At 44.4% G+C, this 25,435-nt stretch overlaps 1 protein-coding gene across 9 annotated transcripts in view; it reads right to left on the minus strand.

The window, feature by feature from the left end:
* The window catches only part of LOC110508769 (nuclear receptor coactivator 2), a 51,409-nt gene that overhangs the window by 9,336 nt on the left and 16,638 nt on the right, over positions 1-25,435 (minus strand). For all 9 annotated transcript variants that reach the window (XM_021589570.2, XM_021589566.2, XM_021589569.2 and 6 more), the window contains 14 exons: positions 24,800-24,972; positions 18,732-18,835; positions 16,497-16,674; positions 15,872-16,069; positions 14,794-14,895; positions 13,464-13,604; positions 13,197-13,344; positions 7,924-9,241; positions 6,616-6,835; positions 6,063-6,266; positions 5,676-5,858; positions 5,341-5,464; positions 3,948-4,116; positions 2,996-3,262 (listed from right to left, as the gene is read on the minus strand). In XM_021589570.2, the coding sequence (XP_021445245.2) occupies positions 2,996-3,262; positions 3,948-4,116; positions 5,341-5,464; positions 5,676-5,858; positions 6,063-6,266; positions 6,616-6,835; positions 7,924-9,241; positions 13,197-13,344; positions 13,464-13,604; positions 14,794-14,895; positions 15,872-16,069; positions 16,497-16,674; positions 18,732-18,835; positions 24,800-24,972 (3,529 nt within the window). The remainder of the gene's footprint in view (positions 1-2,995; positions 3,263-3,947; positions 4,117-5,340; positions 5,465-5,675; positions 5,859-6,062; positions 6,267-6,615; positions 6,836-7,923; positions 9,242-13,196; positions 13,345-13,463; positions 13,605-14,793; positions 14,896-15,871; positions 16,070-16,496; positions 16,675-18,731; positions 18,836-24,799; positions 24,973-25,435) is intronic.

Consider the following 25,435-nt stretch of genomic DNA (forward strand, 5'->3'; position numbering starts at 1 on the left):
CGTTAAATGACACATTTCTCGAGGTAGGAATATCGTTAAAATATGATCAATGGCTCATTCGAGAGAAGACAACCTACCGAGTTATGACATCAGTCAGTATTGAAATCTATGATAGACGTTTTTTGCAATCTAAAAGTCGTATTCCTATTAACTTCCAGTGTAGTGAGAGCGACTATCACGGTGCTGCGTCATACAGGACGGATTTCTCCCTGCTTGAAGGCCAATAACTCAGATACACATGAAAACATGCAATTATCCAGGGAATCAATCATACATTACTCAGAGATGCACAAAAACTATATAACATTCAAATTGGGTGAACCTTTCCTTTAACATTCACAAGGCCTCAGGCCAGATGGATAACCAGGAGGAATACTCAGAGCATTCACTGACCAGCTGGCATTGTCAGTGTCTTCACTGACATGTTCAACCGCTCCCTGACCCCATCTGTAATACTTACATGTTTCAAGCAGACCACCACAGTCCCTGTGCCCAAGAATGCCAAGGTAACCCGTCTAAATGACTATCGCCCCTGTAGCACTCACATCTGTAGCTATGAAATGCTTGGATGGTCATGGCTCACATCCACACCATCATTACTAAGGAAGTAACTTAAATGGCCCACACACCAACAAAGCCTCATCCCCCCCAGGAGGCTGAAGATTTGGCATGGGCGCTCAGAGCTTAAAAAATCTGAGATCATCTTGACTGGCTGTGTCACAGCTTGGTATGGCAACTGCTTGGCATCCAACCGCAAAGAGCTACAGAAGGGAAGTGGGTACGGCCTAATAAATCACTGGGTCCAAGCTCCCTGCCGCCCAGGACCTCTACACCAGGCAGTGTCAGAGGGCCCTAAAAATTGTCAAATACTCTCTGCTACTGCATAGCAAGCGGTACCGATGCGCCAAGTCTGGAACCAACAGAACTCTGAACAGCTTTAACCCCGAAACCATAAGACTGCTAAATAGTTAACCAAATAGCTACCTGTACTATCTGTATTGACCCCCCTTTGCACAAACTCTTTTGACTCATCACATATACTGCTGCTACTCCTTTTTATCCATGCCGTTGCCTAGTTAATTTACCCCTACCCATATTAACATTTAGTATCTACCTCAATTACCTCATACCGCCACACATTGACTCAATACACTGTGTATATAGTCAAGTTTTTGTTCCTCATTGTGTATTTATTCCGTGTGTTATTATCTTTCTATAAGTTATTTCTCTGCATTGTTGGGAAGGGCCCCTAAGTAAGCATTTCACTGTTAATCTACACCTGTTGTTTACAAAGCATATGACAAATCTATAAAATTTAAAAAAAAAAAATTAAATCTATAAAAACCTGCCAGGTACAATCCCAAATCCGTAAACACGGGCACCCTCATAGATATCATCCTAACCAACCTGCCCTCCAAATACACCTCTATGGTCTTCAACGAGGATCTCAGCGATCACTGCCTCATTGCCTGCATCCGTAATGGGTCTGCGGTTAAACGACCACCCCTCATCACTGTCAAACGCTTCCTAAAACACTTCAGCGAGCAGGCCTTTCTAATCAACCTAGCCCGGGTATTCCGTCAGTAGAGGATGCCTGGTTATTCTTCAAAAGTGCTTTCCTCACCATCTTAAATAAGCATGCCCCGTTCTCAAAATGTAGAACCAGGAACAGATACAGTGCCTTGCGAAAGTATTCGGCCCCCTTGAACTTTGCGACCTTTTGCCACATTTCAGGCTTCAAACATAAAGATATAAAATTGTATTTTTTTGTGAAGAATCAACAACAAGTGGGACACAATCATGAAGTGGAACGACATTTATTGGATATTTCAAACTTTTTTAACAAATCAAAAACTGAAAAATTGGGCGTGCAAAATTATTCAGCCCCTTTACTTTCAGTGCAGCAAACTCTCTCCAGAAGTTCAGTGAGAATCTCTGAATGATCCAATGTTGACCTAAATGACTAATGATGATAAATACAATCCACCTGTGTGTAATCAAGTCTCCGTATAAATGCACCTGCACTGTGATAGTCTCAGAGGTCCGTTAAAAGCGCAGAGAGCATCATGAAGAACAAGGATCACACCAGGCAGTCTCTCGATGTGCAAAACTGATAGAGACATACCCCAAGCGACTTACAGCTGTAATCGCAGAAAAAGGTGGCGCTACAAAGTATTAACTTAAGGGGGCTGAATAATTTTGCACGCCCAATTTTTTAGTTTTTGATTTGTTAAAAAAGTTTGAAATATCCAATAAATGTCGTTCCACTTCATGATTGTGTCCCACTTGTTGTTGATTCTTCACAAAAAAATATAGTTTTATATCTTTATGTTTGAAGCTGAGATAAGGCGGGGCTTTACCTAGCAAAGATTTTTATAGATGACCTGGAGCCAGTAGGTTTGGCGACAAATATGAAAAGTAACTTGTTCTCAACTGGCCTACCTGGTTAAATAGAGGTGAAATAAATAAAATTAAAATAACATTTGATTTGAGTCATTGCTATAAAATAGTTTAGCCATTTCTCAAACTCTCCAGCAGGTGGCAGTAGAATCCTCAGAGTTTACTGCAGAAACTGAGTAGACAATTAACAGTTGATTTCAGATGTCCAGTTCAGTTTGCAATGTTCTTAAATGTCCAGTCCCTTTATGATTTTGACAAGGGAAAGGGGCAAGGTTGTTCAATTATCGATGTCAATATTGCAAACTACTCATTCCAAATACCATTTCAAGCTTTAGCTTATCAATTGTCCTTTTCAGGTCAGGACTTCTATATGCCCTATGATTTACATTGAGGGCTCTAGGGGTGGTGTGTCTGATTTTGAAAGAGGAAAGTTTGTATATTGTGCCTTAGGTCTAATATGTAAACTTTGTAAAGCATTTATCATTTCAAACATAATTTCAAGCTTTTTAAACGTTTCTTTGCAGATGAAGAAATTCATTAGGATAGGGCCTATATTATTAACAGTGAGGGCTCCAGGGATGGTGTGTTGCCCTACCAGCTGTCCCTGTAGTCGATGCTGCAGCTGCAGCCTCAGGTTGTTGGGCTGGGCGGGCACCGGGCCTCCTGGTCGGGCAGGGAGTCGGAGCATGGGGTACCCCATCCGCTGGCCCATCTGACCGGGCATACCATGGAAGCCAGGGTCCTGCTGGCTCATGTAGTTGCCCTGTGCCATACTACCAGCATGGGGGTACTGGCTATACATGGGTGGCTTCCTCATGGGTGACTCCTGATTGGCATACTGCTCCTGCGCCACTGGCTGGCCCTACAGAGATCAAACCAAGTAAGAAATTTAGTCACATAGCAGGACATAAAAAAAAAAGCTACTGTAGGTCAGTGTTCATTTGGCTGTCTTCCTTCCGTTAATAAGCAATGGCTTGCTAACTAGTCAGTTAATTTAATTTGAGATTTTGTAGTTTCTACACCAACTTCCTTAATATCTCTATCCATTAAATTGACAGAACCCACAGCAACATACACATTCCCTGTAGACCTTAGGGGACAGCTAACTACAGTACAGCAGTCAGTGAATTACAGTACTAGAGTAAGGCCTCAAGGGAAAATGAGCTGAGTCCAGCTGCCTGCAAAAGGCTTGTTGGCCTAGGCCATAGAGTTGGATAGAGGGCACACTTGGCCCAAAGCCTGTGTTAGCATGGACAGCGCCATTGAGGGTGTACACCATTTTGAAGTTGCCATTGCAAAGATAGGAGATGAGCTTTCTAGTACAGGGTTTCCCAAACTCAGTCCTGAGCCCGCGCCAGTAAACATTTTGGTTTATGCCCTAGCACTACACAGCCGATTCAAATAATCAAAACTTGAATCACCTGTGTAGTGCTAGGGGGAAAAAAATATAAACGTGCCCCCAGAGGGGCTTCAGGACCAAGTTTGGGAAACCCTGCTCAAGTACATATCTGTGGACTGCGCATATTAGAGTGGCTAATAGAGATTACCTGACTAATCAGAGTGGGGATTCCCAGGGCGCGGTCAATCTCCTCCAGGCCGTCAAAGTCTTTCAGCACTGAATAGAGCTGGCTGAGCAGGGCATCCCCGTCCGAAGGCCCCTCCCCAGGCCGCAAGGGAGAACACAGCACCTCATCCTGGGAGTTACCGTAAGCCTGTCTGTGGGGAACACGACGTTTCATCACATTAAGGTCATTTAGCAGACGCTCTGATCCAGACAAGGTTCAGTAGGAAAATACAATCACATATCACAGTTATTGCAAGTAGACCCTCACGAGGTAGCCCCTATCAGTAGAATCGGTGCGAGAAAAAGTGTGGGTTTTAAATGCAAGAACACAACACAAGGTCTGAGGTTAGAGGTCAAAGATCCGACTGGAAAGGGCCGTTTGGCTAAGGAGATCACCACGGTGAATCATCTGCTTCTTATCATACACACACCATCCCGTGCATACCATACCACTGTCATTTCCACTCACTCAACAGCCCCTGACTGAAGTTGTTGGAGCATGTGTCGATACTGATAGGATTGAAGGAAAGGGGGGGGGGTGCTGCTCTCGGATCAGCTTTATACATTAAAATATTTCCTTAACATTACAATTATTTCACAATACGGACGACGGATCAGCGCCTAGAGAGATATCACCTATTGAGGTGTTTTTTTCCTAATGTTTACCCAATAAAAATGCATAAAATCACAGATTTGGCACATCATTGCGCACGTTAGGCTACACATCTTGAAGTATGTTGAGACACATTACAGACAGGAGCCTACAAGTAGCAAAATATAATGCAACCGATTGAACATGGAATGTATTTCAATAGGACTGAAAATAGGCCTCTTACTGTTTATATTTTAATGCAGTCATCTCAGTTTTCATTTAAAGCATATCTTTCTACAGTATGTTGTTTGTTTGTTTGTTTGTTTGTATCAATTGCAAAGACATTGGCATCTTTGTATTTGTAGTCAACTTTGTTCTAAAGTTATCGGTGGTCACAGAGATGGATAAAGCATGTGATTTTATGTTTAGCAGAGATCTGTGTATAAAGTGATGTGGGAGGTCAAAAAAAAAGCACCCATTGATGCACTTCTACGAGTGGTCTGAGGCAGGCGTTAGATTACAAGCTTTTGAGTGCAACATTAATAACAATGGTTTTGGGAAACAGTTTGGAGATTTAACGATGCTCCTACTAAGATTCTAACGATGAACTTAGCCTTAAGATGCTTTTAGTAACCTGGGCCCAGAGTAGGTTCAGACTGAGTTAGTTTCGTCCCAAATGGTACCCGATATAGTGCACTACTTTTCAAAAGAGTGTGTCAGACAGCAGAGAGGTGTATTGTACGGTCACTGAGAGAAGGGGTCTGTACGGTGTGTAGCTAGTTACCGGTTCTGGTTCCCATAAGGCCTGTGATCCACTGACATCATGCGGTCAGGCCACGGGGCTGTCTGATTGGGCAGTGCCTGCTGTCCTGGGTAGGGAGGACCAGCCATCTCCATATCGGATTGCACTGTTCAACAGACATTATGAAAAGACTCAGAATAACTTCAATTATGGGCTTCATATGTCTCTAGAAGGATACAGAGACAATAGAGACGTTTGTGTGTTTGGAGAAACGGCGGCAAGTTGTGAATGTGTGCGTGGAAAAATAAGGGCAAGGTGTGCGTGGAAAAACAAGGGCAAGGTGTGTGTGGCGAAAGGTGGGCAGCACCAGCACCTACCGTTTCCCATCATCTGCATTGGGACCATCTGTCTGGGTCCAGGCTGCTGGTTGCTGGGCCTCATGGGGACTCCAGCTGAGATGTTGGGCACCATGCGACCATCAGGCCCCATTCTCTGCTGCAGAGCCTGGCCCATTGGCCCCTGAGGACCCCAACCCTGCTGCATGCTAGCCTGGGGCAAGCCTGGGACAGGGGGAAAGAAGTGATCCTGGCTCAGCTTACAAACACTGAAACTGGACCATACGGTCCCTAGTCAAAATTAGTGCACTATATAGGGAATAGGGTGCCATTTGGGACTGATCCTATATCTAATAACACAGAGCACATCTCTTAAATTTGCACTAGACATTTTGATGGAAATGCTTAATGAATTGTTAGACGACTCACCTGGGTTGCCCATGTTAGCCTGGTTCTGCAACATTCCGTGGTTTCCCATCATGGCTTGCTGCTGCATGACAGAGTAGGGGCTGCTGTTCCTGGGAGGAGGGAAGGGTCGGGGAGAACCATGGGCAGACATGTTGGACTGATCCAGGGACATACTGCGGACAGGGGGCCGTTGGCCTAGCTGACCCATCCTGGGACCATTGAAGTCTGGGAGCACAAGACAGAAAAAGTTACACAATCATCTTACTAAACGATACTGGCTTGACCAAACAATCTTTTCCCCAAAAGTGGGACAAAGTAGGTAGAAGTTGCCCCTAACTAACTGCTGACACCGGGTCAGATATTCTTTATGATGAAGGTTATTAACATTTGGGGAGAGTAAGCTGATCTCAGATCTGTGGTTAAGGGCTACTACCATCTCATGCTACTTGGGTTGCTTCCCAAATGGCACCCTATTCTCTATACAGTGTACTACTTTGACCAGGGCCCATAGGGAAGAGGGTGCCATTTGGGATGCAAACTAGAACAGATATGAGCAGGGGTATGGTTAACTCACGTCCTGGGCCCATGCCTGGGAAGGCCTTCTGCTCTGTGTTGGTGCCCGTGGGACTGCGGTTGTTCTCTGTCATCTGCAGGATGTCGTTGATGATGGACTGCTTGTCTACGTTGGTGGGCAGAGACACGGGTCTGGACTGCTGCTGGTGGTGCTGGCCTGAGAAGAGCTGCTGCTGCTGGCGACACTGCAGATCATCCAAGATGTCTTCCAGCGCACTAGACTGCATGCACACACACAGAAAGACGCAGACAAGTCTTATATGCATTAGAGTAGACTTCAGGACCAGACATGAGTAGGATAGTAGAATGTGGGAGACAGTGTCCATGAGCATTTAGAACATCTGACTACTATGTACATAAATAATATATAGATATTATGGAACATATTTTCTAGCGCAGGAAAACACAATTCTCCACATTCAAATGTAAAGAAAATGTTGATTGCCTTCCAATCAACAAAACCAGTGCATAGCTAGCCTAGGCTAATTACTGTACCAATCATCACTGAGAATGAACTACATTTTTCATTTAAATATGATAGCAGAGAGAAAGAGTGAGAGAGAAAGAGGCCTACAGACAGGAATGGAATCTTCCTGCTCAGGCCATTTCATACAGGCAGGCCAATGAATAGAGGGGAGGATATAAATAGCAAGCTGAACTAATGAGGTCATGTATGATGTAAGGCTGCTCTGCCCTCCGATCCGCACGGCTCCCAGCTCTACTCTGCCCTCCTCCCTGTGCACTGCACGTCTGCATGCCAGGGTGACCTGCTGTTGGTTAGTTCCTGTTCCACCTCCTGCCTCCTCTCGGGCAGTGTCCCGATTCTCTAACAATCTCCCAAAATGTGCACTTGCACACTTCCAGTCATGATCTAAAAATATTGGATTGCAGTTAACATTGGCTGAAGTGGAGTCTTCACCATTGTTAAAAATGGTGTGTACAAGTGCACCCTTTGGGAGAACTCACATATTGTGGCTATGCTAAAAGAGATCTGTGAATGTAGTGTATTTCGGGATGTTATCTTATGCTCAATATTATCATCTGAGATGAATCTCTGTAGCTTCCCAAGAGCAAACGTGTAGCCTAACTTACAACTAAAGGCTGTAGTTTTTACCTCCCCATCCATCCACCCATCTCTTATCCCTTGAACACAGATTTACTACAACCGCTACCTCCTACTTCAGACTCTCGATCTTGTGTCCCTATTCCCTATAGCGCACCACCTTTGACCAGGACCCATAGGGGGAATAGAGTATCATTTGGGACGCAGCCAGTGTATCATGACCATACACATTGTTGCTCTACTGACCTGGTCTGCCATGTTGTATCCCGGGTCGTGCTTCTCAGTCTTCACATTGGCCAGCTTCATCTCTGTCCCGGGCTCCATCTTGATGCCTTTCTCCTGCATGGTGTTGTCATCCTTGTCCAGCAGGTAGCGCAGCAGCGCATTGTCCTTCTTCTTGGGGCTGATGGACTCCTGCTTAGTGGCCATCTCAGCCATGGTGGCAGCCATACTGTCTGGTCCTCCCTGGTCTTGCTGGCCCTGACCCAGCTCCTTCCCCGTGGCCTCAGCTGTCAGCTTGGCCAGCTCCACCGGGGACGTGCTGTTCTGGAGGAGTCTATGGAGGATCTTGTGTTTCTCCTTCAGCGAGGTGGAGTGATTGTTCTGGCCACCTGGTCCCATCCCGGGATCCTTAGAGTTGGGCTCCCCTCCCCCAGGGGCCCCGTGGGGCGAGCAGGGCTCCATGTGCTCTGACTTGTTGGTGAGTAGCTGCAGAAGCTTGGTGTGGCCCTTACTGTTGAGGAGCCTGTTCTGGGCCTCGGTTAGCTCTCCTCCTGATCCTCCAAAAGGCTTGAGGGTGTCATCTTTCGACTTCCTCTGCTCCACGTTCTCCCTCTCCTCCCCGTCTGGCTGGGACTGCTCCCCGTACGCTCCAAACATCTCTATCTCTCTCTCAGACGTGCAGCTGCTGCGGTTGGCCAGCTGGCTGGAGTTGAGGTTGGGGTTACTAGTGCTGCTAGCTCCACCACTACCAGGGGGACTCTGCATCTGCAGCATGCTGCCTGGCTTCCTGTCAGGTGACCCTATGGACTGCCCCTGCTGGGAGACCCCGTGGCATTCGCTGAGGGCCTGAAGGGCGTTGAGGGAGCTGTTACCAGTGTAGGCACTGTGGTTGTTCCCCACCCCTGTGCTGTTACACACCCCTAGTGGAGAGTGCAGGCTGCCCGTTGGGGAGAAGGGTCCTGTGGGAAGAACGTGGGGGCAACCCGCCACACTGGGGCTCTGGCGGTGGCGTGGGGACACCATGGTACCACCGCCACTTTGACCCCCCTGAGAGGTCACACTGGGGCTGCCCTGCGACGGGCTGTTCATCCCCATCTTGAGTGCATAGTTGCTGCTACCCCGAGGAGTGGGAGAACGGTTCATAGCCCCCTGGCATCTGTAACGTCCACCCATGGTGGCCATGTTGGTATTGCTGCCAACCATTGTGTCCTGTCCCCCCAACCCTGGGGACAGCCCACCCACACTGGGAGGAGTCAGTGAAGACACAGTGTTCATTGGCTGCTTCCCCATCCCCTGTCCCTGGGCAGACATGTCTGGGTTCATCCCACACATCGTCTGCTCCCTGGAAGAGGGCAAAACAAATAGACACACAGCTTTAGGGATGGAGATGGAAATAATCATAGGCTCAATCCCAAATGGCACCCTATTACCTATATAGTGAAGTGATCACAGCCCTATGGGCCCTAGTCAGAAGTAGTGCACTATAAAGGAAATAGGGTGCCATTTGGAATGCAAACATACTTAAGGAAGCCATTTTTAGTCATGCTGGCTAAACTATAGAAAAGCATAAAATGGCATTCACTGTCAACGTTCTCCTTTCACACAGTATTACTTCCATGACGGACACTGATAAAAGATAATGTAGGCGAATAACTAAAGTTCCGTCCTATGAGACAGCGCAAACTCAAATGCCAGTGGAGTCTCCAGTCCACAGCTATAAAGCAGTACGCACCGAGCGGGCTTTAGCAGCTTCAGGCACAGTTAAAAACACAAAGGCGTCATTGTGCACGGCACTGAAGCAACATTATGAGTTTCAGAATTAGACAAGAAAGCGCCAAGTTTGCAGTTGATCCACTCATTCTCAACAACAGTCCTGTTATTGTTTCCTGTTCCTGTCGAGCTCTGCCCCAAGGCCGCCAGATAAACGGGTGAAACACTGGGGTTGCTTCCGAAATGGCACCCTATTTCCTTGATAGTGCCACTACTTCAGAGTGCACCTCACAGAGCTCTCGTCAAAAGCAGTACACTATACAGGGAATAGGGTGCCATTTATTAGCTGTGGCAAGGGATGAACTGAGCCACCGTTGTGTGGATGCACCCATAGAAATAGAATCAGTAGAACGGCCCAGGGTCCATGTCAATGGCTGCTGAGGCCCAAACATTGGGGGTTGAACTAGAGCGGGGGTTGAACTAGAGCAGGGGTCGTCAACCCCCTCCCAGGCAAACCAGTGACCCCAAACATACGTTAGCATTTTTTATGTCATGACTTATCAGATAAATGATAATTGGAAGGTAATCAACATTTTAAAAAGGAATAGATTTGGAAGATAATGTAGGGAGGGAAAAATAATGACACTATAATTGTAAACAGTAATATTGCCTATTAGCTGGAAAAGTAACTCCAAACACATTTTCGCTAAGAGCAGCTGTTTAAACAAATGTTAGTCATTTGTCCAATTCAAGAAAGCTTACATACACTACCATTGAAGTTTGGGATCACTTAGAAATTTCCTTGTTTTTGAAAGAAACGCACATTTTTGTCCATTAAAATAACATCAAAGGGATCAGAAATAAAGTGTAGACATTGTTAATGACTATTGTAGCTGGAAACGGCAGATTTTTAATGGAATATCTACATAGGTGTACAGAGGCCCATTACCACCAACCATCACTCCTGTGTTCCAATGGCACGTTGTGTTAGCTAATCCAAGTTTATCATTTTAAAAGGCTAATTGATCATTAGAAATCCCTCCTGTTAGCACAGCTGAAAATGGTTGTTCTGAATAAGAAGCAATAAAACTGGCCTTTAGACTAGTTGAGTATCTGGAGCATCAGCAATTGTGGGTTCGATTACAGGCTCAAAATGGCTAGAAATAAAGAACTTTCTTCTGAAACTCATCAGTCTATTCTTGTTCTGAGAAATTAAGGCTATTCCATGAAAGAAATTGCCAAGAAACTGAAGATCCCGTGCAACGCTGTGTACACAGAACAGCGCAAACTGGCTATAACCAGAATAGAAAGAGGAGTCGGAGGCCCCGGTGTCCAACTGAGCAAGACGACAAGTACATTTGTGTCGAGTTTGAGAAACAGACGTCACAAGTCCTCAACTGGCAGCTTAATTAAATAGTACCCGCAAAACACCAGTCTCAACGTCAAGTGAAGATGCGACTCTGGGATGCTGTCCTTTTAGGCAGCGTTGCAAAGAAAAATCCATACTTCAGACATGCCAATAAAAAGAAAAGATTAAGATGGGCAAAAGAACACAGACACTGGACAGAGGAACTCTGCTTATAAGGACAGCATCCCGAGTCACCTCTTCACTGTTGACATTGAGACGGGTGTTTCGCGGGTACTATTTAATGAAGCTGCCTGTTGGACTTGAGTCTTTTTTTATTTTTTACAGTTGTGCATGTCATATACTCCAGTAAGTGTAATTGACTCCAGTTAGTGTTATTTGAACTACAGTTGAAGTCAGGCATTTACATACACCTTAGACTAATATATTTAAACTCCGTTTTTCACAATACCTGATATTTAATCCTAGTAAAAATTCCCTGTCTTAGGTCAGTTAGGATCACCACTTTACTTTCAGAATGTGAAATGTCAGAATAATAGTAGAGAGAATGATTTATTTCAGCTTTTATTTCTTTAATCACATTCCCAGTGGGTCAGAAGTTTACATACACTCAATTAGTATTTGGTAGCATTGACTTTTGGGTGAAACATTTTGGGTAGCCTTCCACAAGCTTCCCACAATAAGTTGGGTGAATTTTGGCCCATTCCTCCTGAGAGCTGGTGTAATTGAGTCAGGTTTGTAGGCCTCCTTGCTCGCACACGCTTTTTCAGTTCTGCTCACAAATTTTCTATGGGATTGAGGTCAGGGTTTTGTGATGGCCACTCCAATACCTTGACTTTGTTGTCCTTAAGCCATTTTGCCACAACTTAGGAAGTATGCTTGGGGTCATTGTCCATTTGGAAGACCCATTTGACATCAAGCTTCAACTTCCTGACTGATGTCTTGAGATGTTGCTTCAATATATCCACATAATTTTCTATTCTCATGTTGCCATCTATTTTGTGAAGTGTGCCAGCCCCTCCTGCAGCAAAGCACCCCCACAACATGATGCTGCCACCCCCGTGCTTCATGGTTGGAATGGTGTTCTTCGGCTTGCAAGCATCCCCCTTTTTCCTCCAAACATAACAATGGTCATTATGGCCAAACAGTTCTATTTTTGTTTCATCAGACCAGAGGACATTTCTCCAAAAAGTACGATCTTTGTCCCCATGTGCAGTTGCAAACCGTAGTCTGGCTTTTTTAATGGCGGTTTTGGAGCAGTGGCTTCTTCCTTGCTGAGCAGCCTTTCAGGTTCTGTCGATATAGGACTCCTTTTACTGTGGATATAGATACTTTTGTATCTATACTTTGTTTCCTCCAGCATCTTCACAATGTCCTTTGCTGTTCTTCTGGGATTGATTTACACTTTTTGCACCAAAGTTCGTTCATCTCTAGGAGACAGAACGCGTCTCCTTCCTGAGTGGTATGACGGCTGCATGGTCCCATGGTGTTTATACTTGCGTACTATTGTTTGTACAGATGAACATGGGACCGCCAGGCATTTGGAAATTGCTCCCAAAGATGAACCAGACTTGTGGAGGTCTACAATTTTAGATGATTTATTTTGATTTTCCCCTGATGTCAAGCAAAGAGGCACTGAGTTTGAAGGTAGGCCTTGGAATACATCTACAGGTACACCTCCAATTGACTCAAATTATGTCAATTAGCCAATCAGAAGCTTCTAAAGCCATGACATCATTTTCTGGAATTTTCCAAACTATTTAAAGGCAGTCAACAGTGTATGTAAACTTCTGACTCACTGGAATTTTAGATTATTTAATTTTGTCTGTAAACAATTGTTGGAAAAATGACTTGTGTCATGCACAAAGTAGATGTCCTAACCGACTTGCCAAAATTATAGTTTGTTAACAAGAAATTTGTGGAGTGGTTGAAAAACAAGTTAATGACTCCAACCTAAGTGAAAGTAAACTTCCGACTTCAACTGTATATTAGGAGTTGTGAAATGAAGCTGACATCATTAGAAATAATATATTCTTATTTTCTACTGTAGATAACTAACAAAAATATTGTTTGTTGTTGCAAGCAATAGAACTAAAGACAATGAAATAAAAATAAAAACATTCACATTTTTTATATTTTCGCAGCTCCCCCTGAAGTACCTCCGTGACCCCTGGTTGAATAACCCTGAACTAGAGAGAGGTGGTGTTCAGGGGAGACGTACCTCTGGAGGATGTGGAGGGACATGTAGAGCTGAGGTTCGTTGGTGGCAGGGGAGCGCACCAGCTTGCTCTTGGTGTGAGCCGACACAATGGTACCGTCGGACAGGGAGAAGCGATACAGAGGGCTGAACGCATGGCCCTGTCTCAGGACTGGAGAGAGAGGGATGGAGAGAGTGAGAGATATGGGGGAGAGAGATTTAATGACATGCTTTCAAATTTGGGCATTCATCAACTGAGGATCAAAGGCCTAGAGATCCCGTGAGATGTACCTTCTTGCTGATGCTTTTTGGCAAATGACATCTCCCCGTCGTTCTGCAGGTGGAACATTTGGATACATCTCCTGACCAGGTCCTCCCAGCCTGGCTTCATGGAGGCTCTCAGCAGACTGGTGTCCAGCGACGTGATCTTACCTAAGATTGCAATGCTAAGTTAGTTTCCCCAGCTTCAATCAATGAAACTTTATTTTATTAATACATTAGCATGTTGTCACAAAGTGCTTTACAATTACCCTGCCAAAAAAAACCTGAACAGCAAGCAAAGCAGAAAGAAGCACAATGCGTTATTGCATTGTCTTACGTCAGATCGCATCACTCCTACGCAACGCTCGTCCCTCAACCCATCTTTCTTGAAGGATGTGGAACTCAGCTCTAAAAATCAAGATTATGCTCATCTGCCTAACACTAGTTCCTAATTCTGAAAATCACTCTGCTCTCGGAAGCTATGACGCACTAGCGATTACGACAAACCATGCTGCAACTAGCAGCCTAGTGCAAGCTTGTTTGAATGGTCATACAGTAGCTAATTTTCCAGCTTGTTGATTAAGTTGTAAGGCACCAAAGTTATGGGACTGTTCTCAAAAATCAGCATCTGACATCTGGAACTGTGCCTCGCTACTTTGTATCATTTGGCCAATGCGATAACGTAGCAGAGAGCAGTCAGCTCTGCTGTAGAACTCGGTGCACTAATCACAACAGGTATCATGAAGACTCATGAATCATGAAGGTATCATGTGCATTAGCTAGAATTTCACTATGCTTAGTGGGCGTATTCAACATTGAGTATGTGAATTGGCATCGTTACCATTGATTTGAAACCGGTTCAGCCAGCAAGCAGACACATTAGCTAGCCAATTTTTGTGCACATTTTGAATTTCATAAATACTGATTCTACCACCACAAAACACCTCAACTAGACTTGGATTTAGATAGTGAAGTGCTCATGAAAAAAACTACGTATATTAGTTACAGGTTTATAGTTTTTGGTAAGATTCACTCTGACTCTTGAGGATGAAAGGGGGTTCAGTGGACGATATCACCTTGGTAACATCTTCAAAAGTTAGGACAGCATATTGTAGACCGACTTCTTTTTAGCTATCCCATCAGTACTTGCAAGTTATCAGACAAACGGCCTTCTGACATGAGACAATGGCTTCATTGCGCATAGGCTATTCAACTGGTGTCAGAATTGTGATCCTAATGTAGATTTCAAGCAAACATTGAATCCGAAAGATGAAACTCTGAGACCCAACCCACAGAGGTGATGAGACTTACTTAGAACAGTTGACTACAGTACAGTAGCAAAGTGGTAGTTGTCCCCTACCTTGGAGATCCTGCCTGGTGGTAAAGCTCTCGTATGTTGGGAGCATGGGCCTCTCTTTGACAGGAACCCTTCGTGCTACACAGATCAGGCAAGACTGGAAATCTTTACAAAGAGAACCAAAAACAAACATATTAAAAGCTTTACCTAGAAGTAGTCCAAGTTCATGAACATGACCTCCAACTTATCCTCTTGGTTGGAGGCGGTAAGTGATACAACTTGGCGATGTTCAGTTCACACCCTGCCTCAACTCTCCTGGCTACTGTCCTTACTCAATATCAACACGTCTCCATTGAATTTGAAGCTATGATGCGGTTTCAATGTCAAAATACTTTTTTTTGCAGAATATCTTGGAAGCAGTGGCGGATGGACGGCGGTACTAAAATTAGACAAGACATATTTCCCTGGGAGCTCCAAGGGAAAGGAGGAAGTGGCAGACACTAATTAGACGTCCCATGGTCCTCTCTGAGGATGCGTCTGACGGATGACAGGAATCTAAAGGAGGACAGGACACTGGAGAGACGGAGATGAACGGAGAGGAAAGACACCCAGACCCACAGAGCTGTATTCACTAGGAATGAACAGAAACAAACAGCCGAAAAGAGGAGGGACTACCTGCACATGTCCAATAAGGAAAGCTTGTTTTTCCATTGTAAAATGTTTTGCACTAATGAACGCGACCCAAGTCTACGATTTCTGTCCAAACCAAAGCTTCCACACCCCAATATGGCTGACCAAAGTGTATTCTTGTGATAAGCATACTAATAATAGCATCCAAAATTGGAAAAACTCTAAAACGAATCATTTTAGGAATGTAGAGTGTAGTGCTCTTGAAGAGCACATGTAACATCTGACACAAACATATTAATGTTCCATGTTGGAAGATTTAGTGACATTTACTCAGAAGACATCATTCCAAGAGTTCAGCATTAACCCCTCATGGGAAGACAGGGGAGTGGATAACTGATCATAAAGGTACTTCATGATGACAGTAAACATCCTTTTTCTTTTATGTCAATCATTTAATTTTCTTCAGTTTTCAACTCAAGTTTGATTTGATGGTAAACAAACATTTATGTACCTTCTCCCTCCTCTTTGATGGACTTTGGCTCGGACACGGCGAAACACTGCATGGTCTCATACTTCTGCTGCACCTCCTGGTCCTGGGGCTCCTGCTCACCTCCCTCCCAGGGCCCGTGGGGGTTGACCAGCATGCGGCAGTTAAACGTGTGGCTATTCCTGTTGGGGTTCTCACTGGACCGCGGTGCTCTGCAGTTCACTAGGGGGCACACACAGTGGGCAAAAGGTCAAAACGATCAACTTACTATCCCCATTGGCACCGAATATCAAATCATAATTTCCTGTCTCATTCATGACTGACTCATTCACTGGCGATCTAAAATCTTCTTAAAGAAGGTATGACAGCAACCCATGCTTTGGATTTGTTTACCTGGCCACTGTTTCAAATGCTATCTTTTTAGCATTTGTGACACAAATCCAATGCAATGCAACTTATATTAGCATTTTCACACTTCATGTTCAACTCAATTAAATGACTTGTACATGATTTAGACATGAATCGCAAAAGTGTATATATTTGATAGATGGGTCACAGTGAGTGTGAGTGGGTACATCAACTCACCCAGGGACTTGGGCAGCAGTGATGGATTGATAAAGGAGTGAGAGAAAGGTGTAGTATAACTCACCGAGGGACTTGGGCAGAAGGTTCTTGATGAACTCTGCGTGGTCTCCTACGTGCAGGACGCTGTAGACGCTGGTGTTCATCAGCTCCTCCTGATTATACTGCAGGTACTGGGTCACGTTCTCCGACACAAACACAATGTTCCCCTCCATGTTCACCACAAAGAAGAACCCGTCCAGCGCCTGTGGAGGAAGGCATTGGGAGAAGATGAGGTTTATTAGAAGAAAAATACTCAACTGATACATACAAGACAGAAATGTGTATTTTGATATACACAAAAACACCCATTAGGTCGGCGAGGGAGTAGAGGACGAAGGTTATTAGTGAATTGACAGAAACTGTAGACAGATTATCGAAAATGGGAGAAACATCAGCTACCTTTGGTATATTCAGGTTTGTTATCTATTGTGTCCCAAATGATGTTCTATTCCCTATATAGTGCACATCTATGGACCAGAGTCCTATGAGGCCTGGACAGTAGTGCATAGGCAATAGGGTACCATTTGGGATGCAAGCATGGTGTTGATCCAGGGTCTGGGTTCCAATGGGTTAAGAGGAGATTTATGCGATATTACTGAGCCATTAGCCAAAGTGTTCTAGAGCCATTACAGTGAGGATACAAAATAGAGAGCCATCATCTACGGAATATTATAATTATTATTATTTTTTAAACACCCGTATCCATTACGAAGAGAAAAGGGCATAAGAAGTCAATTACGGCTAAGCAGCACAAAGCTACCATACTAAAGACAGGCTTCGAGATCAAAACATTAGCAGGGAATGATCGGACGTAAAATGGGCTAGCTAACAGCGTGTGAAAAGTGAGTCTTAGTTCCTTTATAGTGCCCTACTTTTTATCAGGGCCTATAGGCTTCTGGTCCAAAGTAGTGCATGATATATATGGAATAGGATGTCATTTGGGATGCATCGTGGGCTTCATCATTAAAACATGACGGCACGCAAGTCGGACAGTCAAGTCGGAATATAACCATACAGTATAACCATGCATTACTGCATAGCGAACCGACTCCACTGAGAGCATTGTGTATCAACAGGCTCATCATCCTCAGTGAACTAAATAGCTTAGAGAAAAAGAAGTTTCAGCCAGAGACTGTGTGTGTGTGTGTGTGTGTGTGTGTGTGTGTGTGTGTGTGTGTGTGTGTCTCTTAGGACAGGAGAGTGTATACAAGACAGCTAGGCCATTAAACGCATTCCCTGAGCCTAAGCCTGTAATCGCTTATTCTGGCCTGGCAACAATTCACTGTCATATTAGTGGGTTTGGGTTGTACACAATGTAACTAAACTGCAATGACAAATGGGTCAAACTAGGGTAAAACTCTGCTTGAAACACTAACATGATTAAAATAGGAATACTCTTCCTCTATCAACGTGCTTTAGCCATGGTGCTACAGCAGCTATTCTGTGTGCAATAGAAAACACAGTTGGAACTCCACATAGACAGAAACGGGTTTTAAAAGCTATGATTTCGGGTAAATCGCCTGTCCTCTTGGCAGCTACAGAGAGGTTTCTCAGAGTTTGCTTTATGGCCCATGGTTGGTTACCGCCAGGACTGATGAGTAATCCTCTCCTCCACCACGTCAGCAGCCCGGCTGTGAATTGTCCCTGCTCCCAACCTGCACCACTTCAAACAGCGCGGACAACCGGCCGCAGCAGTTATATTTAGAGTCTACTGTGTCAATGCCATGACGTAGGCCATTTCAAATGGCACCCTATTCACTATGTGGGGAATAGGGTGCCATTTGGGACGCAGACACTGTCTGAATGCAGAAACGTATGAGCCAGAGGGAGAATAAATACCCACTGACAACAGATTAGACAGAACTGGAGAATAACACTGGCAGCCACTCGCTGATTACCACTTTCCCTGCTTATAGATAGAGGGACCCCTCTGTCTGTCGCCAAATGAGGACCAGGCTAGTGCATTGGTGAACAACTTGTCCTGACGAAGACCCAGTTTTGAGTCGAAATGTTGTCTTATTACACATTTTGGGGGCATTATACCAGTGTGAGGATTTACTTTTTGTTCCATCGTGCATTACCAAACTTGCAGGGGCGTTAGCTACAACCCTATGCAGGGGGAGTTATACAACCCTACATATTTTAAATGTGTCGATTTCACAAGTCCTGCTAATCATGCAACTTGTGTGTGTTCAAGGTAAAGGATCACATGATCCAAAGTGAGTCAGTGTTGTGAATAGTGTGCATTGCTCACACCCACCTCGAGCATCATTGGTCCAAGAGCGTCTTTGTCAATAACACTTTGGCCTGTTGACGAGACGTGTGCTTTCTGTACCTCCTCTGCATTGGCAGTAGTTGTTTTCTCTGCAGGGTTGGAGAGAGGGGAGGGAGAGAGTGAGGGGGGAGAGGGAGGAGAGTGAGGTTGTTAGACATGTTTCACTAGTTGACATGTAATCACGTCAGCCCCAGCACAGTCATTGCAAAGGGAGTGTTGTGTTGAAAGAAAACACAACTAGTTAAATATACCATATTCTAAACAAAAATCCTGAGATGGGAGGATCAAAAAGACAATGAGAATAATTTGTCATTCAAACTAACAGAATCCTGTCAACAGAACTTTTTTTTTGTTTGTTTTTTTAATAAGTGGTTTGTGTGGGTGCTGATTAATTTCTAGGAAGCACTCATTTTACCAACCCTGAGAATGACTTACCACAGGATGTTGTTGTGTTAATATTATTTAGTCTGGGACAACCGATAATCATTAGCAACATAATTTCCCATAAAAAAAATGTTTTTTTAAAGTCTCCCACAGTCTATACCTAGCCAAGTGCAAACAGTAAACCACCATACTGTTGATGTACTTGGGAATGTGTGTGTTGACTTAAATACCAGTGTGCATCATTGAGTGTTTTTTTATATTGTATTAATGCCTCAATAAGCCCGTCCGTCCCATCCAGTTATCCTCCCCTCTGGAGTTCCTCTTCCCCCCTCCCATATTTCTCCCTTTCTCTCCCTCGTACTGTGGTGTCATTGGTTGGTGCCACTGGAGTCAAGCTGTCCTCTGTCTGTCCTGTCTGCCTCAATAGGGTACATAGCTGACATTCCTGTCCACCAACTACCACTGCATTAAATGTAGCAAAAATATTAGAATCCTTGATTAATTCTCAGCTAAGATCTTTTTGAACTACAAATTGGTATTCTAAACTCAGGGGTGGAAGTAACAAATTACAACTACTCACGTTCCTGTAATTGAATAGCTTTTCTGTGTACTTTCAAAACCATCCATTACAGAGTACAATCTAAAAAAAGGATACACATCATGGCAAGCATAAAGTTTGCACCTTTTGTAGCAGCTAGAACTGTTCACTTGTTCGTCAGTGACAAGTAACATGACTAGATGGACCAATTCAATTTCACGCATCGCGCCAAAACGGCCTAATCACAGCTGTGTATGCAAACCAAATGAAGATCGGTAGCAGGATTTTCTAACAGTAAAAAAAAACAAAAAAAAGTAGCCATGTGCCATGAAAAAAAAAGGTTTCCTAATCAACTTGAAAAATAAAATGGAGCCTAACGAGATTGAGCAGGTTCAGGAGACGACACACAGAGACCAAGCCAGTGGCCGGGTCTTCTGAAGACCATGAGGAAGGAAATCCCTGGCCGTATCTCAAAGAACACTTCAGCTTCAAACAGAGAACAAGGTGTATTTATGGAATCTAAGCTCTGCTTACCAAAGATGGTGGAGGTGGCTGCCTACAAAAACTCTGTCTAACTTGAGGAAACATGTAATGGTACGAAAAGTAAAGTTCTAAATATATGTTATCGCCATGGATGGCGTTTGTTATGTAAACTATGTAGCTAACAAAGTGTTGCTACTAGCCAGTTGCATTCAATCTGTAGCATAATGCTAATGTTAGCTAGCTCATCCTGTTGCTAACTAGTTAAAAGCTAAACCTGACCAACATCTTTACACAGCTGAAGGAACTATAAGCTGTAGAGCGGGCTACTACCGCATTGACATTATGGTAGCTAGTAACCTCAGCAAAAAAAAAAAAGAAAACGTCCCTTTTTCAGGACCCTGTCTTTCAAAGATAATTTGTAAAAATCCCCAAAACTTCATAGATCTTCATTGTAAAGGGTTTAAACACCGTTTCCCATGCGTGTTCATTGAACCATAAACAATTAATGAACATGCACCTGTGGAACGGTCGTTAAGACACTAACAGTTTACAGACAGTAGGCAATTAAGGTCACAGTTATGAAAACCTAGGACACTAAAAAGAGGCCTTTCTACTGACTCTGAAAAACACCAAAAGAAAGATGCCCAGGGTCCCTGCTCATCTGCGTGAATGTGCCTTATGCCTCCTTGCAGCATGCCTAAGGACTGCAGATGTGGCCAGGGCAATAAATTGCAATGTCCGTACTGTGAGACGCCCAAAAGAGCACTACAGGGAGACAGGATGGACAGCTGATCGTCCTCGCAGTGGCAGACCACGTGTAACACCTGCACAGGATCGGTACACATCACACCTGTAGGACAGGTACAGGATGGCAACAACAACTACCCGAGTTACACCAGGAACGCACACTCTCTCCATTAGTGCTCAGACTCTCCGCAATAGGCTGAGAGGGGCTGGACTGAGGGCTTGTAGGCTTGTTCTAAGGCAGGTCCTCACCAGACATAACCGGCGATAACGTCGCCTATGGGCTCAAACCCACCGTCGCTGGACCAGACAGGACTGGCAAAAAGTCCTCTTCAATGACAAGTCAAGGTTTTGTCTCACCAGGGGTGATAGTCAGATTTGTGTTTATCGTCAAAGGAATGAGCGTTACACGAGGTCTGTACTCTGTAGCAGGATCTTTTTGGAGGTGTGGAGGGTCCGTCATGGTCTGAGGCGGTGTGTCACAGCATCCTCGGACTGAGCTTGTTGTCGTTGCAGGCACTCTCAACGCTGTGCATTACAGGGAAGACATCCTCCTCCCTGATGTGGTACCATTCCTGCAAGCTCATCCTGACATGACCCTCCAGCATGACAATGCCACCAGCCACACTAGTCCAATCTGTGCGTTATTTCCTGCAAGACAAGAATGTCAATGTTCTGCCATGGCCAGCGAAGAGCCCAGATCTCAATCCCATTGAGCACGTCTGGGACCTGTTGGATTGGAGGGTGAAGGCTAGGGCCATTTCCCCCAGAAATGTCCGAGAACTTGCAGGTGCCTTGGTGGAAGAGGGGGTAACATCTCACAGCATGAACTGGCAAATCTGGTGCAGTCCGCATCCCGGGTGGCGCAGTGGTCTAAGGCACTGCATCGCAGTGCTAGCTGTGCCACCAGAGACTCTGGGTTTGAGCCCAGGCTCTGTCGCGGGAGGCCCATGGGGCGGCACACAATTGGCCTAGCGTTGTCCAGGTTAGGGAGGGTTTGGCCGGTAGGGAAATCCTTGTCTCATTGCGTACTAGTGACTCCTGTGGCGGGCCGAGAGCAGTGCATGCTAACCAAGGTTGCCAGGTGCACGGTGTTTCCTCCGACACATTGGTGCGGTTGGCTTCTGGGTTGGATGGCGCTGTGTTAAGAAGCAGTGCGGCTTGGTTGGGTTGTGTATCGGAGGACATATGACTTTCAACCTTCGTCTCTCTCAAGCCCGTACGGGAGTTGTAGCGATGAGACAAGATAGTAGCTACTAAACAATTGGATACCACAAAATTGGGGAGAAAAAGGGGTAAAATGCAAAACCCCCCCCCCCCCCCCCCAAAAAAAATAAAAAATAGGTTCTACTTGACTCAAGATTCCATGATGGCAGAATAGACGGATGCACGGTTAATACAATTTTAATACAATACAATCGTTTGCTGCCTCCACCCAGTCAGTAAGCACGGTTGGTTTCAATGACAAAAATGGACGAATGTAACTAAGGCAGAGATTGATTTTATTGACAAACTAGCATGGGCAATAATCACAAGTCAGTTATACCATGGCTAATAAGCTAGCATATCCATTTATCTAGCAAGCTAAAAACCCGGAGCCTAACATTAGCTAGCTCCTGGGAGGATGTCATGTCATCAAAGGAGTGGGTGAGTGACCGACTCCCCCCCCCCCCTCATATTATTTTCCGTGGCTACAGCTAGAGATGCAGGTGTCACTTGGTTAGCAAGGAAGAAATGTGAATCGCTTTTCTAGATAGCCATTCTAAACTTGATCGACTGTTCTTCAGTTAGCATCTCTTGCATTCGTAAATTCTCTCTGGATATCTACTCCAATTTCAGAGCACTGGATTTATTTCAAGGCCTGAGTGTGCCAGAATGCAAAATAACTGAGTAATATAGGAATGCACAAAACCTGCTGAATATGACCAGTGTCAGTAAACATTGGCAAAAAAAAAGAAGTAATTGCCAGTGTTGCCAGCAGCACAGTTAGTCACTATCGCTCTAGATAACATGTAGACAGCCTAACCAACTCTGCTGGGGCGGCAGGTAGCCTAGTGGTTAGAGCGTTGGGCCAGTAACCGAAAGGTTGCAAGATCAAATCCCCGAGCTGACAAGGTCTGCCCCTGAACAAGGCACTTAGGCCGTCTTCGTAAATAATTATTTGTTCTTAACCTCACTTGCTTAGTTAGTTATAGGAGGTTAAGGATAGGTTAGGAGGTAGAAAGAAAAAAGAACACCATCCAAACCTTGAAGCAAGGTTGTGGGGGTGCTTTGCTGCAGGAGAGACTGGTGCACTTCCTCCATCTTGAGGAGGAAAATTATGTGGATGTATTGAAGAAACATCTCATGACATCAGTCAGGAAATGGGTCTTCCAAAGTTTTGGCAAAATGGCTTAAGAACAACAAAGTCAAGGTATTGGAGTGGCCATCACAAAGCCCGGACCTCAATCCCATAGAAAATGTGTGGGCAGAACTGAAATGTTGCTTCAATATATCCACAGAATTTTCCTCCTCTTTTGTGAAGTGCACCAGACAATGACGGCCACGGAACAGTGCCTTGTTCAGATTTGTTTTACCTTGTCAGCTCGGGGATTTGATCATGCAACCTTTCGGTTACTAGTCCAACGCTCTAACCACTAGACTAGAAGCCTCCCCCTTTTCCTCCAAACATAACGATGGTCATTATGGCCAAACAGTTCCATTTTTGTTTCATCAGACCAGAGGACATTTCTCCAAAAAGTAATATCTTTGTCCCCATGTGCAGTTGCAAACCATAGTCTGGCTTTTTTTTTTTTATGACAGTTTTGGAGCAGTTGCTTCTTCCTTGCTGAGCGGCCGTTCAGGTTATGTCGATATAGGACTAGTTTTTACTGTGGCTATAGATACTTTTGTACCCGTTTTCTCCAGCATCGTCACCAGGTACTTTGCTGTTGATCTGGGATTGATTTGCACTTTTTGCACCAAAGTACAGTACGTTCATCTCTAGGAGACAGAACGCGTCTCCTTCCTGAGTGGTATGACGGCTGCATGGTCCCATGGTGTTTATACTTGCGTACTATTGTTTGTACAGATGAACGTGGTACCTTCAGACATTTGGAAAAAAATATTCTGTGGTCTTGGCTGATTTATATTGTGTCAAGAAAAGAGGCACTGAGTTTGAAGGTAGGCCTTGAAATACATCCACAGGTACACCTCCAATTGACTCAAATTATATCAATTAGCCTAACAGAAGCTTCTAAAGCCATGACATAATTTTCTGGAATTTTCCAAGCTGTTTAAAGGCACAGTCAACTTAGTATATGTAAACTTCTGACCCACTGGAATTGTGAATTACAAGTACAGTGAATTACAAGTGCAATAATCTGTCTGTAAATAATTGTTGGAAAAATTACTTGTGTCATGCACAAAGTAGATGTCCTAACAGACTTCCCAAAACTATAGTTTGTTAACAAGAAATTTGTGGAGTGGTTGAAAAACGAGTTATTGACTCCAACCTAAGTATATGTAAACTTCCGACTTCAACTGCATAATACAGTAGGCCGTCTCTCTCCCTCTCTCCTAGTTTCCTCTGAGTCTTACATCACATTGCTCATCATTATATAATCCAGTCAGTGAATAACAGCCTGCTTTTCATTATCATCAAGAAGAGTGTCTCATCTGATCTTCCACTGTGTGTGCGTGCGCATCTGCTCGGCTGTTGTCTGCCCTTCAAGCAGACACACACACACAACGCAGCTGACTGAAATACACGCGCAGTCCTGCTCGCTCACATACACATGAAATGTACATTAAGTGTGGTATTTTGAAGAAAGTGATTGTTGTGACATAGGAATGTGTGTGCTTACAATGGAGTGGAATTAACTATATATTATAAAAGGGTCAATAAAGTCAAATAAAGCCTTACCCTGCTCTTTTATTTGACGAATCTGCTTCACAGTTTCTTTCAAGATTGCACATTTGTCCGGCTTGACATTGAAGTTGTCAATGTCATTGATGTTTGCAAAGATCAACTCCGCCAGTTCTTCAATGTATTTGTTTTCATGCTCCCGGTTTGGTTTTTCCATGCTCCTCTTGGGGCTGTGGAAACAGAGACCGAGGTAAGACAACCGACAACCCAGGGCAAGTGAACAACACTGATTAGGAAAAATACTTTCACAGCAAATGTGTGTGGTGTCTTTTTATCCAAACTTAAGCAAGCAATTTAGATAGCCTATACATGTACTTAAGATTAATAGACGGCAAGAAAGTAAAAAACATGTCATTCTGTATTGTCATTGCACGATGGCACCCTATTCTCTACAAAGTGCAATTATTTGGATCACGTTCAGATCAAAACTAGTGCACTAAATAGGGAATAGGGTGCCATTTTGAATGGCGACATGCTCTCCGTATGACCGGTGTATAACCTGACTGCTGAATGACCTTCTAGAGCTTTACAACGGAAATGGATCCGTAACTAAGTTTGTGTTGAGGCGTAGGTGTGCGCGCACATATTGGAGAGGGATCTGTAAGAGCCCTAATTAAAAGTAGTGCACTATAT

This window comes from Oncorhynchus mykiss, chromosome 28 (assembly GCF_013265735.2).
Source record: "Oncorhynchus mykiss isolate Arlee chromosome 28, USDA_OmykA_1.1, whole genome shotgun sequence".
Lineage (NCBI taxonomy): Eukaryota > Metazoa > Chordata > Actinopteri > Salmoniformes > Salmonidae > Oncorhynchus > Oncorhynchus mykiss.